The 16,166-nt window shown below is 37.0% G+C and overlaps 1 protein-coding gene across 1 annotated transcript in view; it reads left to right on the top strand.

Moving 5' to 3' along the window:
- Positions 1-15,655, top strand: part of LOC145674553 (uncharacterized) — a 56,590-nt gene extending 40,935 nt beyond the window's left edge. The window contains exon 2 of the mRNA XM_081744726.1: positions 14,938-15,655. Within this exon, the coding sequence (XP_081600852.1) occupies positions 14,938-15,368 (431 nt within the window). The 3' untranslated portion in view covers positions 15,369-15,655. The remainder of the gene's footprint in view (positions 1-14,937) is intronic.
- Positions 15,656-16,166: the final 511 nt, after the last annotated feature.

Genomic DNA, 16,166 nt, shown 5'->3' with positions numbered 1-16,166 from the left:
AGCGAATCCAGACCAGGAGCAGTGTAAAGTTTACGAGCTGTGACGGAGCAGATATCTGTTACAATGATAGGCGCAGTGAGAGGATGATTGGGCAAAGTATGACTCGTGTCTGGTTGTAGTTCTGGTGAATTGATGTTAAACCTGTGTGTGGGATGTCTCCGAGGAATGGAAGCTTCGGCTGGCGTAAAGATAGACTGCAAATAGGTTGCGAAGGCGTCTGCTGTTTCTTTATCTGTCTGAAGAGGTTGATCATTGCCTATTAGAGGATAAGAAACAGAGTTCTTGCGACTGGTAAGCATATGTAAAGGGGACGGTGCCAGTATCTGGATGGATGTGCAGTATCAGCCAAAGTATTGCAGGTTTTTGTCCAGTGACGGAGTTTATAGGTTTTAACATAATTGTGGACTGTTCGCTGAAATTGACTATGTAAGCGCAATGACTCTGGATTTCCGGTACGTTTGTAATCTCTGTAGAGTGTCAGTGAGCGTCTGATAAATTGTAAATAATTGGGCGGTAGAGTTGGATGAAAACCATGGGATGTAGTAGTCGGTACAAAACGACTGGTTGCATCTTGGAATGCTGAGGTTGTTGTATCCAGAGAATTATAGAGGTCTTCCTCCGTTTCTGGTGAGGTTTGGTTTTCAAAAGTGCTATTGAGATAGGTACGATATCCCATCCAATCGGCTTTATCAAAGCGTAATGTTGTACGTGTGATGGGAGCTAGCTGTGGTGATGAACGATATGAAGATGCGAGTGATAGTTTGATGGAAACATGACCACTACCAAGCGGATCTAAAACTGTGAGATTACAACGTGCGGACAGATTGGTAGAAGTAATGACAACATCCGGGATATTGTCGGAAATCGGTCGTGTATGATAAAACAATAGCGTTTTTTTAATAGTAAAGAGTTAGGGATTAAGGGAATTCTTTATTCATCATTTGTTGTCATGGGGATAATATTCCTAACCCTAGCCAATAGAGGGTTACGCCCTCTCTTTGGCTCAGGTGTTATTACACATTAGTTTTATTGCATTGGTTGATGGACTATGTGCAATTGTCAAATGAAAAAGTTGAAAAAAACATCTAAACATGAAATCGTGTAGAAAAACATTAAATATGAGTGCAGAAAAAAGAATATATATATATATATATATATATATATATATATATATATATATATATATATATATATATATATATACAATAAACATACATATATAAGTGGTGCAAGTAGAAACATTATTTAGTATGACTATTTAGAGAAAAGACTGTATAAATATAGAATTGTATTTTTAGGAATAAATATAATGCAGATGAAACATGAAGTGCAGTGCATGCACGCCACAATCACAGACACAGTGTTAAGAAGACAAATGCAGATTAGATCTTCTCTCTCGGGGCGGCTCGAGACTGATGGTGACATAGGAATACCCAGTGTTAGTGATGAAATTATACATGGTGCAAAGATGGAAACAAATGAGGAAGATGGTCTGGTGTATGATAAATTTGGAAGATATTGTGCTCGTCGGCGGTAGGATGTTCAGTATTGAGATACAACGTAAAAAGGACATTTAATGGTGTGTGAAAGTACCTATACGGGGCGTCAGTTTCAGCATCAGCCTGTAAAGTATCAAGAAAAAAGGGTATGAGACTGTCAGACGAGAGAGTATTTCAAACGGATATCTGTGAGATGTTGAGGCAGTTGAGGAAAATCGATATGCTCATAAGTGGGAAAGTTGGGATATGACAGCCTTATGCGATGCGCAAGTCGAATGGCATGACGTTCGAGTATTCACAACCGGTCATAGAATTTCGTGGGAGCGTTGCACCAAGTTATGTGTCCAAAAGTTAAGATGGACCGAAGGAACATTTCATATGTATTTAGTAGCAATGTTTAGGCCCCATGTAGTTCCAGTTAGGCGACGTAGGAGATTGAGCCGGATAGTAGCTTTTTGGGATATTTTCTCAAGATGAGCCTTCCAATTTAGTTTGCAGTCGAATACAACCCCAAGATATGTAGCCGTTGAGGTAGGTTGAAGAGGATGATCATTAAGTGTGATCTTGAGGTTTCGCGGATTGCGATGAACCTCGGAGCAACGTTTCGGGGGTAAGAAGACCAAGGCTTGTGTTTTCTCGCTATTGATAGTAAGCTTCCAAGTTTTGCACCACTGCAGAAATTCGTTGAGAGTGGATTGTAATATCGTGCTGATCTGATGCATAGTCTTGCTGAGAGATAGAAAGGCCGTGTCATCGGCATATTGAAATAAAAACACGTTTTGCATTGGTTTAGGTATATCAGAGGCATACAGTATATATAAGTTCGGGCTGAGGGCAGAACCCTGTGGAACGCCACAATACGGAAATATAGGGTGTGAAATAGCAGATCCTATGTAAACATAACCTATACGATTAGTTAAAAAGGAATATATAAAGCGTAAGTAGCAGATCGGAGGTTAAGCTTCTGTAACTTTTGAATAGGGCCATAATGCCATACTATATCGAAAACCATTTCAAGATCTCTTAAGATGAGGCAAGATGGATAAGCCTTGTTATATTGATTAGTGATTATTGTAGAGAAGCGAAGTAACTGATCGTTAATGGAAAAGGCTGGTCGAAAACCTGCTTCGTGTATGGGTAGTAAGTTATGCTCTTGGATATGTAAATGGAGTCGCTGGACAAGAATTTTCTCAAACAGCTTACTGAAGACTGATGTCAGTTGTATTGGGCGGTAAGACGTCACGGCGTGTGCAGGCTTATAAGGCTTAAGAAACATGCAGATTTTGGATACTTTCCAATCCACAGGGTAAAAGCCTGTACGGAGGATAAAGTTGTGAAGTGCAACAAGTAGTGTAAGTAAAGAGAGAGGAGCTTCTTTAATTAGCAGGTACGAAATATGATCGATGCCGGGTGTAGTATTTCGTTTCTTATGAAGTGCACGTTGAAGTTCATGGGTAGTGATAGTTACTGTAAGAGGATGATCGATATCTATAACTTCTGAGAATGATTATTGTAAAGCTGGAGTAGAAGACAAGTCTGTGCGTTGACGAGGATTATATGATATTGCAGGCGTAAAGACGGACTGTAGTTGTTTCGCAAAAGGATTAGAGTTATCTTGGTCTGTAAATAGAGGAACAGCATTGTCCAAAAGAGGGTACGATATTTTAGTGCTTTTGCCCGTTAGTCTATGGAAGGTTTTCCAATAACAGCTTGGTAAGGCTTTAGTGTTGAGTTTATTACAGGCACTGATCCAGATGCGACGTTTGTATGCTGTGAGATAATTGTAACAGTGCGTTTCCATTTTCTGTGTTGATGAAGATATTCTTCGTTGCCCGTTTGTTTATATTCTCGAAACTGTTGTCGTGATTTCTGTATTAGAGAGAAGTAGTGTGGAGGCAATTTCGGCTTAGGCAGATACATTTTCTCCACAGGTATAGCTTGTTGAGCACCGCTACGTACGGCGTCTGCGATATGGTTGCCAACATTATACATTTCAGTTTCTGAAGTTGGTGGTTGAGAAGTGGAGACACTATATTGACGATGTGCCAATCAGCTTTATCATATCGGTGGATAATATGAGGTTCTAATATTTGTAGAGTTGGACGAATCTTTTTCATGGTGAGTTTGATGGGACAGTGATCGCTCCCGATCGTGTCAAGAACCTTCACCTTACAGTCGTTCATAAGCGTGAGAGATGTGATAACTACATCTGGGGTTGTTTGGCTAGCTGGTCGAGTGGGTCCAGGAAGATTATGAATGTAAAGTTGCAATGTATTTGAAACATAGTCCGTAAGACGTTGTTTTTCTCTAAAGCTTCTGCTATGAATATTTATGTCAGCCATGATGATTATATGTTTAAAGTTATGGGCTATATAATCGAAGAAAGTAAATGGTATTGGATGACCAGGGCGTATATATATGGTAGCTATATTAACTGTAAGAGAAGGATAATATATAGAGAATAAGAGGTGTTCAGGAAGGTGTGCAAATACGGTAGGATTGTACTGTCGATAAGGACGTTTGTGAGAAAAAAACAAGTAACACTTCTCCTTGAGCACGTGCGTGTATATTGTGGTAATCACATCGTTGAAGTTGGTAACCAGAAAGTCATGCTGAAGAGGCTGGTTTTAAAGCTGTTTCGTTAAGGGCTACGATATCGATTTGTTCTTCTAACAAAAGAGGCTCTAGAAGTACTTTATGTTAATGGAAAGATCTTATGTTAAGAAAAAGTAAAGTCAGAGCCATAATATGTACTGCCATATTGGTTTTATGCTGTTGTTTCTAGAGATGCGATGTGGAAGTGAACGAAAGGTCCTGAATGCGTTGCAGCAAAGTTAAGGTTAAAGAGAGATTTGGCTGATGAAATGTCAACACGAAGTATGTGCTCAAGCTGAAAAGGAAAAACATTTTGTAACACAATTGTAATGTAACGAAGATCTTCGGCAGAGAGAGGTTGTGCAAGAGACTGTGAGGGTGGAGTTGCTTTGTCAAAGCTTTGTATTGGCACTATTAGTTCTGGTCTTTCTGGTTCTGCGCGAGGTTTTCCCGTACATCAGTAGCTGTATGTTGGGTGATTTTCATTACAGGTGGAACAGTTTGGTTGTTGTTGATTTTTGTATGATTTTGTGTCGTGAGGTTGACCGCAATAGCCACATTCGTTTGGATTAGGGCATTGGTTCGTAAAATGAGCGTTATAAGTTTGGCATTTCTCACATCGAAGTGGCAACGACCCTGGTGTCTTGCAAGGCTCGACACAATGAAGTTTCTTATAAATAGAAGCACCATGAGCTAACAGATCGTCAAGAGAAGTCTGATTTTGCGACAAAATGAGTGCCATGTAAGTAGGACCAGTGCTATTTTTAATGCGACTGCATTTGTTAACCTCAATTCCTTCTTGTTTGAGTTCTTCAAGAACTTCTTCATCGCTGATTTCAGGTATCACTCCCTGGATAACTACAGAAAATGAAATGAAATCTTTAAGTTTAACGTCCCACGATTATGCCGTTTAGGCTAAAGGAGACGGAGATAATGAGAAATGAGTGAAATGGTGGAATGAAGAAAGTGAGAGAAAACGGGAGAACCCCGAGAAAACCCACGAGCACGGTGTTTGTCCGCCACAAGGTCCACACGGCGCGAGCTGGGATCGAACCAGGGACCCCAAGCACCGGAGGTGAACGCTCTACCACTGAGCCACCGCCCCCCCCTCGGATAACTACAGGAAACATGGGTGGTTTTCGAGGAGGAGGTGGTTGTTTTGTCTTCCGATCTGCTTGTTGCGTTAATTTAGCTGCTTTTACAAAGATTTTTAGGACGCTTTATTTCGGAGTGTTATACCGAAATTCGGGGTTTAGAGCGAATTATGAAACCATTTCTAGTTTTAACAATGTTTTCCGTACTAGCTCGAGGCAGATACTTGATTATTTGTAAGAACAACATTTTAGGGTGAGTATACTTGGTATCGAAATCGGTGAGCAGAAAAGAATATATTGGTTCTTTGGCTGTATGAAAAGATGAAGTGCCAGAACCAGTGTCCGTTGCAGAGTCCAGGTTAGTAGGCAGAACATGAAACCATTCACGAGGTAATTTACTTGATTGAAAAGAATCACCAGAATCATTACGATCTCTAGGTCTAGTTGTTCGTAAATTGGGTTGACTACCCCATGAAAGATGCCTACTACGACCGGAGCGAGATATATTCTCACGGTCTACTGCAGGAGAGCTAGGAGCCGGTAGCCCCACGAGCGAAGATGATGATATTATAAAAATACAAACGACCCTCCGAAAGTGTTAACTTTCGTCAATCCCCTAAATAGCTCACGTCTGTGATGCTCACAAGTGCGTATGCTACACCTGATCCTCGCTAACAGAATAAAAGCTGAAAAAAAGGAGCGAATGAACTCCAACCTATAAACTTTGATTTCAAACCTTTAATTTACGGTTATTTGTGTTTTTGAGTTTAACAGAAACAAATATTTTAAACTATGTGTACTTTAATTAAATTATTTAAGCAGACCTTTTTTCATATAAAGTTTACTTTTTTAAATTATTGTTCAAAGCCTTTGTATTTTAATAAGCCTTTTTCAAAATCAACGCAAATGAATTGTGCTGCCATCTTTGGAGTTCTTTTAAACTATACGTTTTTGGGCATTTATATGTTGGTGGCCAATCCTTTCGACAATGAGGTCTCGGAAACTACAGGCCCTACAAAGATGACGTTTTCACTGATCGATTGCAAATTTTGTATAGATTCTCCAGTTCTAATTGCATATTTAAAAAAAAAAAACATGGCCATTATTTCTTTATTACATTTTTACGGGTACACTGAGAGTGTTAAAAATAAAAACAAAAACTGAAGCATCACATTCTACACATTACCGTATACATTCCAACACCTCATAATTGTATATTGTGGTTGCATAACTCTCGGGCGTTTGTTTCATGTGCAAATGATAATAAAAAACGAAGGATAGCCATTTCTCCACTCTAAAGTAAGTTGAATCTTTATTGTTTGAAGTGTTTTGTCCAATGAATATTATTTGGAGTGTTTTGCCCACCATATATCACTGACATTATAATTAATTGTGTGTGTAATATATTTGCTTAGTAATACTGCATGCAAGAAGAAAGAAAACTTTGATCATACGCGAATTAAAAACTCCAACCGGAAGTAGGCTCAAATCTTGCAAACGGTGAGAGATATTGAAAAAGTAGTCGAAAAAAATATTCCCTTTATGGTATCTCTTGCCAATTTTTATCAAGACGTCTTTCCCTTGTGTCTGTAAAGAGACATGTACAGATGTGAGGAATAACAAGGTGATTCATACTCATATGTGAATGATGCGCCGTGTAGAGAGCGTAGGTTCAGCTAGTTCTCTAAAAAGAATCTCCAGAACATCTTTGAACATTGATTTATTTTTTACAAAGCATGTTATGCTGTAGTTCTACTTCTCATAGAGCCTCGAAGCTGAAAAGAGACGTAAGGCCAAAGTCGTATTAGGTATATGGCATCGGTGCTTCAACTTTCGCCTAATCAAGATTCGCCTAATACCTTGTAGCTATGCAAACGTCAATCAAAGCAACGACACAAAGTTAATTTTCTTATTAGGCCAAAGTTGAATTTAAAAAGAAAAAACTGTTTAACTCGCATACGTTCGTAGTCCTGCACCTAATTAACAGTTATCATTCCCTCTTAAAACTATATTCTCGCTCTCATTAAATAGTTCAGTATGTAGTGGAAAATTTCGAGAAACTCAGCAGAAATTAGTAACTTAATGAAACTTGCAGGATAATTTCCTTTCATCAACTATAGTTATATCCTAAAAGTCCTTGATCCCTCTTGCGTTTCACCCGATATGACTACCATATCTAATTTGGCCGCCACCGTCTATAGAAGAATCATATTTTCCTTGATTTCTTACCTTAGGTTCAATTATACTGTCTTGAAACTCATAAGAAAAATATTTTGTAAATAAAATTTTCTTTGTTCGATATATAATTCATCTCTGTTGGTCAGGTAGATATAAAATTACACATAATAGAATAGGTTTGTATCAGTTAATTTTGTACTTGTATTTCTTTCAAGCGTATTTTTCTGATTTCTTTGTTTTTTATATATACATTAAAAAATAAAGAAAAAACATGTCAACACGTCACTTTCATTATGTTGTACTTTTGATCCCAGAAATATGATTTCCTTACAATTAATTTTCATGCGCATCGAACATGAATAGTTGGACGAAGTACATGAGAGTTTTACATTTGCAATACACCAGCTTCAGAAAAGTGTTTGGTGCTGGTATGTTCAAACAAGTAATTCATTTTTTTCTTCGATTCCTAATCAGTTGCTGGAATATCTTGCTCCAGCCAAGTTTGCTCATGATGATGCACCTTCCATACGTGTCGTCTGCTCGCACTTGCCCTCATGGATAAGACTGTGGAATACGTGACTGGTGTGAAATAAGTCTTCTGTATGTGAAATACCGACGGAAAGCCAGTTCGTCACAATCATGCGATTCATACAAGTGTAATTGGATATATACTGGTATATACTGAATGTATACTGGTTCTTCAGGATTCCTAGTAGATTCATTCAATATACTCAATTAACTGTCTATCTCTAGCTGTTTTTAATAAGTTTTCTTCCCTTTCTGGAACAGAGACAAAGTCGTGCCACTTCCTGAAAATTCATGTAACATCAGTATCACATCATCCATGTTTCCTTCTGTATTTTCATGTATTTAAATATTTTGGCTGGTTGATGAAATCTGCCTTCTTAGTGAAAGACTTGAAACAAACATACAAGATTAAGCGACTCAAGCCTACTCTACCATTTGTAACTTCATATTTAGTTATTTGCAGAGGTGTATTATATATCAAACGGAAGGAGATTTTATTTACAAGATATTTTATTGTGAGCTCCAAGACCGTATAATTGAGCCTAAGGTAAGAAATCAAAGAAAATATGATTGCTCTATAGACGGCTGCGGCAAAATTAGATATGTCATACATATTGTCATCCATATCTGAGCACTTTCAGGATATGCCTATACTTGATGGAAAGAAACTGTCCTGCAAGTTTCATTAAGTTAGTATTTTTTTCCGGGTTCAAACTATACTAGTTTTTTCGTTTTTTGTGAAACTCAAAAGAAGACTTGAACCGCAAGAAACAGACATAGTACGTTGATGCTGTATTTCACTCCATTGCATTTACGTGTGGCTAGTGATTCTTGGTGTTTTGTTTATTTTATGATTTACTTACGCAAACTCCAGTAGGATTTCTGTCCCTTCATTTTAAGCTTCTTGTAAAACATTTTCTAACTTCATGTAACATTATCATAGCTCGATCTCAAGCTTTACTATCTATTCATATCGTAATTGTGCATTTACACTGATTGTTGATGCTTTGTTTAATTTTATTTTATGATTATTTATATACGACAGTGGGTTAATAAGTTCTCAGCCTCACCAAGCAAACAAGTAGATAGGAAGCCGAGTTTGGTGTTTTTATTCAACATATTCCCCTTGTAATGCAATGCACTTTTCACATCGCTGTTGCAGTGCTTGCAGGCCAGACAAATAGAAGTCGGATGAATGCTTTGCAAACCAGGCTTCTGTTTGAGAAATGATGTCATCGGCGCCATTGAAATGCCTTCCCTTTAAAAACATTTTCAATTTAGGAAAGCGATAAAAGTCTGATGGAGCCAAATCAGGCGAATAAGGAGGATGTTCCTGTATTTGAAACCGTTTGTCCTCTAATTTCTTCAATGTCAGACGTGCCTTGTGTGAGGGCGCATAGTCCTGGAGGAAGATTACCCCTTTTGACAGCTTCCTCATACCCAAGTCTTCATGGATAACTTTCCACACCCGTTCATGACTAATGTCCAATGTATCCTTTATCTCTTTGAGCGGGATTCGGCGATTGTCGAGAATCAATCGGTGAATGGCGTCAATCATCTCGGGAGAGGTTACTGAAATTGGTGTGCCACACCTTGGATCATCGTTCAGACCAAACTGCCCACGTTTGATGCTCGCTGCCCATTTCTTCACAGTTGCATACGATGGTGCCTCGTCTCCCAATGTCGTGTCAGGGTCGTTGTGGATCTCCTTCGGCGAGAGTATCTTTAGGAAGAGGTACTTGATGAATGCACGGTGTTCAAGTTTACTAACTTCTGGGACATGGGCTGACATCCTCACTTTGGACCTGAAAATAAAAACAAATTTAAAATTGGTTTAGTCAAACCAAATTTTGCACAGTAGCTTCACAAATTATAAGCCTCATAAACGTATATAACTTTTATATCTAGCTTTGTTTGAACCTAAGTAGGCTGGGAACTTATCAACCTACCCTCGTATATATATACAGAAACCTATGTTGGTCACCATCCGTACCATTGAAAAGTGGCCAACTTAGAAAGGTAGCCAACTTACAGAAAATAAGAGTGATTGGTGTACCTTTAGAATAGGGTTTCTAGTATTATTTGACTGTAAAATTTTAATAAGCAATACCACGACAGCTACTTTTAAATGATACATATTGAGTAATCATAAACATACACAGTACTAGAAAAATATTATATTATATTTAATATATGTACCTTTTTCTTCCTGAAAACTAGTCTGGTACACTGAATTATTCGGATGAAAAACACAATCCCACAAAAGACAGTAAAATCGAAACATATGTACGCAGTTTATTGAAATTGGTATTGTCGTACCTGAGTTATCCAGATCGAAAACAAGAAAAGCAAAATTATATATTCAATAATTTATATGCAGTTTATATGATTTTTTTCTACAGTGACAGGGTACGTGTTCGCCGAGTTTTCCATTTTTTTCAACCGTTTCACAAAAAATGACTCGATTTAAACTATTCTGCCAGGTAATTTTTCTAGCTTTTGCATTACAAAATATGTCGTAACTCACGATATCCTGCCCGGTGTCACGTATAACTTTGTGATTCGTCTATCAAATCCAAACACAATGTTCTCGTTCTGATCTCATCGGAGCAACTTCACGATCCTCCCTTGTTAGTACTGATCAGTCGCGGCTAATGTTAGCGTTGCAGCGTTGCGCAACGACCAAAGTATTTCAAGAAAAAATATTATTATCAATAGTAGTAAAGAACAGAAAAAATACTTTTTAATACTCGCATATATACACTTTAAATAACATATTTTTTTACTTCTGTAACAGTCCGTTCCGTTAATCCGTTTTAAAAAGCGAAAAATAATAAGTCACAGAGTCTCTAATTTATATTGTGTTGCAGCAAGCATACAATGACCAGATTCCTTCAGCGCGGCAATTGGAGCAAATCCCTATCTCAGAAGTTAAAGGGACTGGTCGTTGCAGTGCTTCTGCAACACAGCACGGTTTCCAGTGAACGAGAAGGTTTTTCGCGCTAAATAAGATTTCTGAATTTTCTTTCGCTAGCAATTAACAAATGGAATTTGCTTTTTGCATTCATATTTTTAAATTACGGGACCATACTGAAGCAAATCAATATAATAACAATTTTAAAAAAAAAGTGATTTCAAAATTACAAAATAAGAAATAAAATATCTAGTAGAGCAGAAAACAAATGAAAGTAGACCCGCATTTACAAGTTAATTCTTAGCTTATATTGATAATGAAGGCTTCTTATACAGTAATTTGTGAATCAAATATTAATAAGTCAGTATGTAGAATCGCCCCCCCCCCCTGTGGATAGTATTTTAGTATAAACATATTTCTTTTATAAAATAAGTATATTTTATACTCTTAATAATTTCCACATAAAACTGTATGATGGGGAACGCCACATTGAATTTGGGACTAGTTAGCAATGCTCAGGGGCGTATCCACGAGGGGGGTCCACCGGGTCCAGACCTCCCAAAAATTTCGAAACTTGACTAATATTTGTAGACTTTCTTAACAAACTATACTTGTTTAACAGATAAACGATTGATGTAGGCTAAATATTTTATTTTTCGCCTCGTCATGTACTCTTTCTTTTCTTATAGACATAATCGTTCTATATTTTTTCTAAAAATAGGTAACAAAAAGTAAGAATTACTTATCGTCTTTTCGGGTGCAGAATAAGACAGGTTCCATATTATGTAGACGTATTGGACCTCCCTCAAATACTTTGGACCCCTCCCAGTTAACATTTCTGGGTGTAGAACTGGCAGTGCTCTTTGTTTTGATGTTCCTTGATTTTTGGCTTCTGTTACATGCTAATCCTTCATCTGGCGGATTTCGAGGTTTCCTTTCCAGAACATATCACATTGGTAAGCGTTGTTTCGTCTCATGTGGAAGTATATTGTGTTCATTGTGCATTGCGTAACAACCAAGACGGATGATTTGGAATGTAGTTTTCTCTTTTACGCACATGTGTGTGTGTTGATGTATGAATGTGTGACATTCGGAATTCATATACCTCTTTTGTATCAGCTGTTCTTTTTAATTATTAGGTTTAATTTTTTGTGTGTGCTTTAATCCTGTAAATAACCTACAAATTCTAAATGAATTGTATATCATGACTTCTGTAAATAACTTACAAAAACATTGACCAGCTTTCAACTGAGGAAAAAATTGCAATTAAGGCTTAGACAAAACAAACAAAAGGCAATTCAGGAGAGTGTTCGAAAAAACAATCCAGTTTAAATTTACAGGATATCTTATGACAGAAATGTTGTTTGCACCAGATACATTTCCTCAATTTATTTTAAATTTTCCTGGATAAAGTTTGAATAAAGTGTGTTCAATGTACATTTTTATAACACTAATCTCTGCTACGAACTCTCTTTAGTCAACACTGAAGAGGAATTCGGATCACTGTTAGGGACTGAGTTTGCTAGAATGAATCGTTCGCAATAATCTAGAAAAAATATTTAGTGAATCTACAAAACTTCTGAAATTAATATTAACTGTACCTATGGCGTCAGCAAAAGATGAAAAGTTTTTTTCCGCATGAAAAAGAATTGACACTTTCAAGGAATTGAATGTCCCAAGAAAGGTTATCACCATTGGTTATGCTTTCCATTGAAAAAGACCTGACAATAAGAATACCAGAGTTCAACCAGCACGTATTAGACAGATTTGCTCCAATCAAAGAGAGGATAATGCACTTATTAATTAATTAAGGTGATTAATCGGATAAAATGTTCTGCATTTTTTATTGTTTAAAAACAGAATTTTATTTAATTTAACATATCACATAGCATTTTCATCTAAAGTTATGCTGATTAGTCAATGAATCAACTTTATATCTTCTGTCTCTTATCGTTCATACTGCAACACCCGAAACCACAATGCACCGGCCGCCACTGGTACTGATACGCTAAATAAACCCTTTTTGGTCCTCATGCAAATCTATAGCTGAACTTACTTTCTTCCAGAAGACTGGAGAATATTGTACCTATAATTGAGAATATCGTATTACGTCTCCAAATAGACACTTAGGTCACTCCTTTCTAGACTTGGGGATTAACGTAGTTTTATTTGCTCTCCATGAGCTTGGCACTTTACCTATTGCCAATAACAAATTGTAAAATTTACACTATAAAAATATGATCCTTTTTCATTTATGTTTTGATTTTAAACTCCATCAGGACCGGTATAACAGAGAATGTTTCCCCCCTGGAATTATTAAGGAGTCACTCTGAAATTCCCATTTATTGGAAACGTTTAAATCATGCCATATCAAAGGGTACATCAAAGAAACATCCCGACAAGAGAGGTAATAATACCCAAATAAATTGTTATCCCATCGAATTCATATTTATTGATTGAACATAAAATCATAGCGTATCAAAATATACATCAAAGAAACGCCCCTACAAGCTTGTTATTATGTAGTATTGACCTAAAGTGCCTAAGTTAATGAACACTAGAAGAAATAAAAGAAAATTGTTAAAATATATACTGAAATGTTACAAAGTCTATGACACATAAAGTGTTCAACTTAGTCGAAGTTTTACGCTACTTCTATGATATCAAGTGGATGTGTATACCAACCAAAGGTCGTTTTGTCAAGTTTAACAAAAAGTTCCAAATATGCCTCTTGAAAACAGCTCTTATTTGTAAAAGAATACATAATGATCGCTTTTGGCTGTTGCAATGGTCTGTCCAAGCAGCCTGATAAAGGAATCAACTTAGCATAACAGCAAAAGCTGCTGTATATGAAAAGGGAAGAAAAATTTAGTACGGTGAGTGTAGTTGGCGCCGAATTCTACTTCGCCCCGGGCGCCAAAATCTCTAGCTACGGCTCTGAACAGGATCATTTGAAATATTCAATATTTTAATGTTCGTGGCAAACGCTACGTATTATTAAACCTAACAGAAAAAAAAAAATTATAGAGATGTTCTTTCGACAAATCAGCTAGTTGGGCCGCGGTTCTTTAGCGGTAGAGCGTTCAACTCTGGTGCAAGGGGTCCTTGGTTCGATCTTTGGAGTCCTTGTCTGATGGTTCGAGCCATCGGCTCACTCGAGCCAAGTTAGGGCTCATCCCAACCGAGTTGACTCGAGCTATCGCTCAATAGACCAGAGTCGACGTCTTATCCTAACCTAACCGGCTAAAGCTATCTGCTCAATTGAGCCGAGTCGATGTATCATGCCAACCGGGCCGGATCGAGCTGTTCTCTCAGTTGAACCGAGCCGAGCCGGTTGTTATCATTGTCCGGGTTGGGCTCTGCTTGAATTTAAAAGATCGACCATATAGGTCTTAGCCTTATACTTATATAGGTGCTCACAACATTTGAGACTGTCTCGTTATAAAATTCTATTGTTGTTTCGTTACCGAGACGAGACGAGACGCGAGTAGTGTCCCTTGTCGTGAGCAACAATAAAAGTAGTCCAGATTTCTGCTTACAGTTCACATGGCTTTCGCTTTCCTGTCTAATTAGGTCATGATTTCAAAACGAGTTAAAACGAGCTATACGAACGAGCCATTTATCAAACTCGATTCGACTCGAAACTCGAACTCAAAACAGTGAGTCGACTCGGAACTCGACTTGAGAAAATTACCTTTGACTGGATTCGCGCTTAGGGAAAGGGTCGAATTCGCATCCAATCAAATGAAGTGATAATTTGAAAGAGATGAAAATAAAGGTCCACTGTAAGGCAATAAGTTAAGATTTATAGGTTCAAGGATATTGACGATATATCTTGGTGAAAGAGGAAATACAAGTTAATTTAAATAAAACTGAGAATAGAAAAAAGTTTTCAAAAACATCAAAGACATGATGTCCGCTAGAATTAACATGCTTCAGATAATAAGAAAGGTTTTTACACAACAAGTACCGCTTTATTATTAAACCACTGTACTTTCAAAACTGGGCTTTAAAATGCGACCCATAGTAAAAGTTATGATAAACTTACTGGCATTAATTAGTTCAAATTATTAACCAGAATGTAATCGAAATTCTCTAATAACTAGAATATATATTGTTCTTTTTCCAGAACTTAACGCAGAGCAGATGGTGGATATAAGCAACTGGGAGGAACAACGTTTCGAAGAATGGAGGTTCGGAAGATGCCAACTGAACTTCTTCGCATGTATGAAACTCGTGGGACTGGAATTTTATCCTACGGCCAAATATGGACTAGCTCTAGATTTTCTGCTGCTTGCTCTCGCTCATTTGCATCTTCGTAAGGTTTCAGAACGGGCTAAGATTGAGTTGACTGAGGCGAGGATATCAATTTTGAAAGTTTTTTTCAAAGAAGTTAGAGCTGCAAGCATTTATATTGCTATATTGTCAATAGTTAGTTCTGCATGCATAATGTCAATGGATTTCAGATATTTAGTTCCAAATCTAATCATCTATATGGTAATCATTGTAATAGGAACGTTCTTGGCTCGTGTATGTATATTGTACAACACGAGTTTGTAATGTGCACGCAAATATTAAGATCACGTTTATCTTATATCAATACAAGATTCCTATTAAAATTCTATTCTGTATTGGTACATATATTATTGATAAACTCGATGATTAAAAAGTATATTAATTTTCTGAAGGTATAAAGGGAAAACATCTTTTTCTTTAATTCAAAATACGTTTTGTGTAAAATTGCATTATATATTAAAGTAAATTGGTGCAAACATTGTATTACTAATTGTGCTTCTATTCCTTGGAGAACAGTTATGAAATATACAAGGTACTTTAAATTAGCAAAAATGAAAGATATAATGAATATATTACTAAAGTGTAATATTCTGAAATAAATTTATTCTTATATGTAACTACCTAACGATAGTCATTACATTAATAATTTAAAGAAAAAAATTCCATTTGTTCCAAAAATTTTATACACCGGGCAGGGATTTCAACGAAATCGTTGACTCCCACTTTTGGAGCCCTGGTGACCCCACTTATTATCACAAGGTAATGACTGATACCTTGTTGAAAAGGTCATGGAAAACTGATTCCAGCAAGGTAACACTTGTGCAATTCCCGTAAAAAAAAAAAAAAAAAAAAAAAAAAAAAACAGAAGATATAAAAATATGAACAAAATGTAATTCGGGGAAGAAAGAGGCTGGCAACACTTACAGTCACTTTATGCTGACAAAATGAAGCTAATGTGTAGGCAATATACTTATGATATTCATAATCAAAAATGGTAGCCATTGCTGCAATAGAAAGCGTGATAAAAATTCCGAACAAAATTCCTATAGAAAAGCGCCGTGT

This window comes from Thermobia domestica, chromosome 17 (assembly GCF_964235325.1).
Source record: "Thermobia domestica chromosome 17, izTheDome1.hap1.1, whole genome shotgun sequence".
In the NCBI taxonomy this organism is placed as follows: domain Eukaryota; kingdom Metazoa; phylum Arthropoda; class Insecta; order Zygentoma; family Lepismatidae; genus Thermobia; species Thermobia domestica.
Note: the sequence above shows the minus strand (reverse complement) of the source record. Positions and strands in the feature narration are given on the sequence as shown.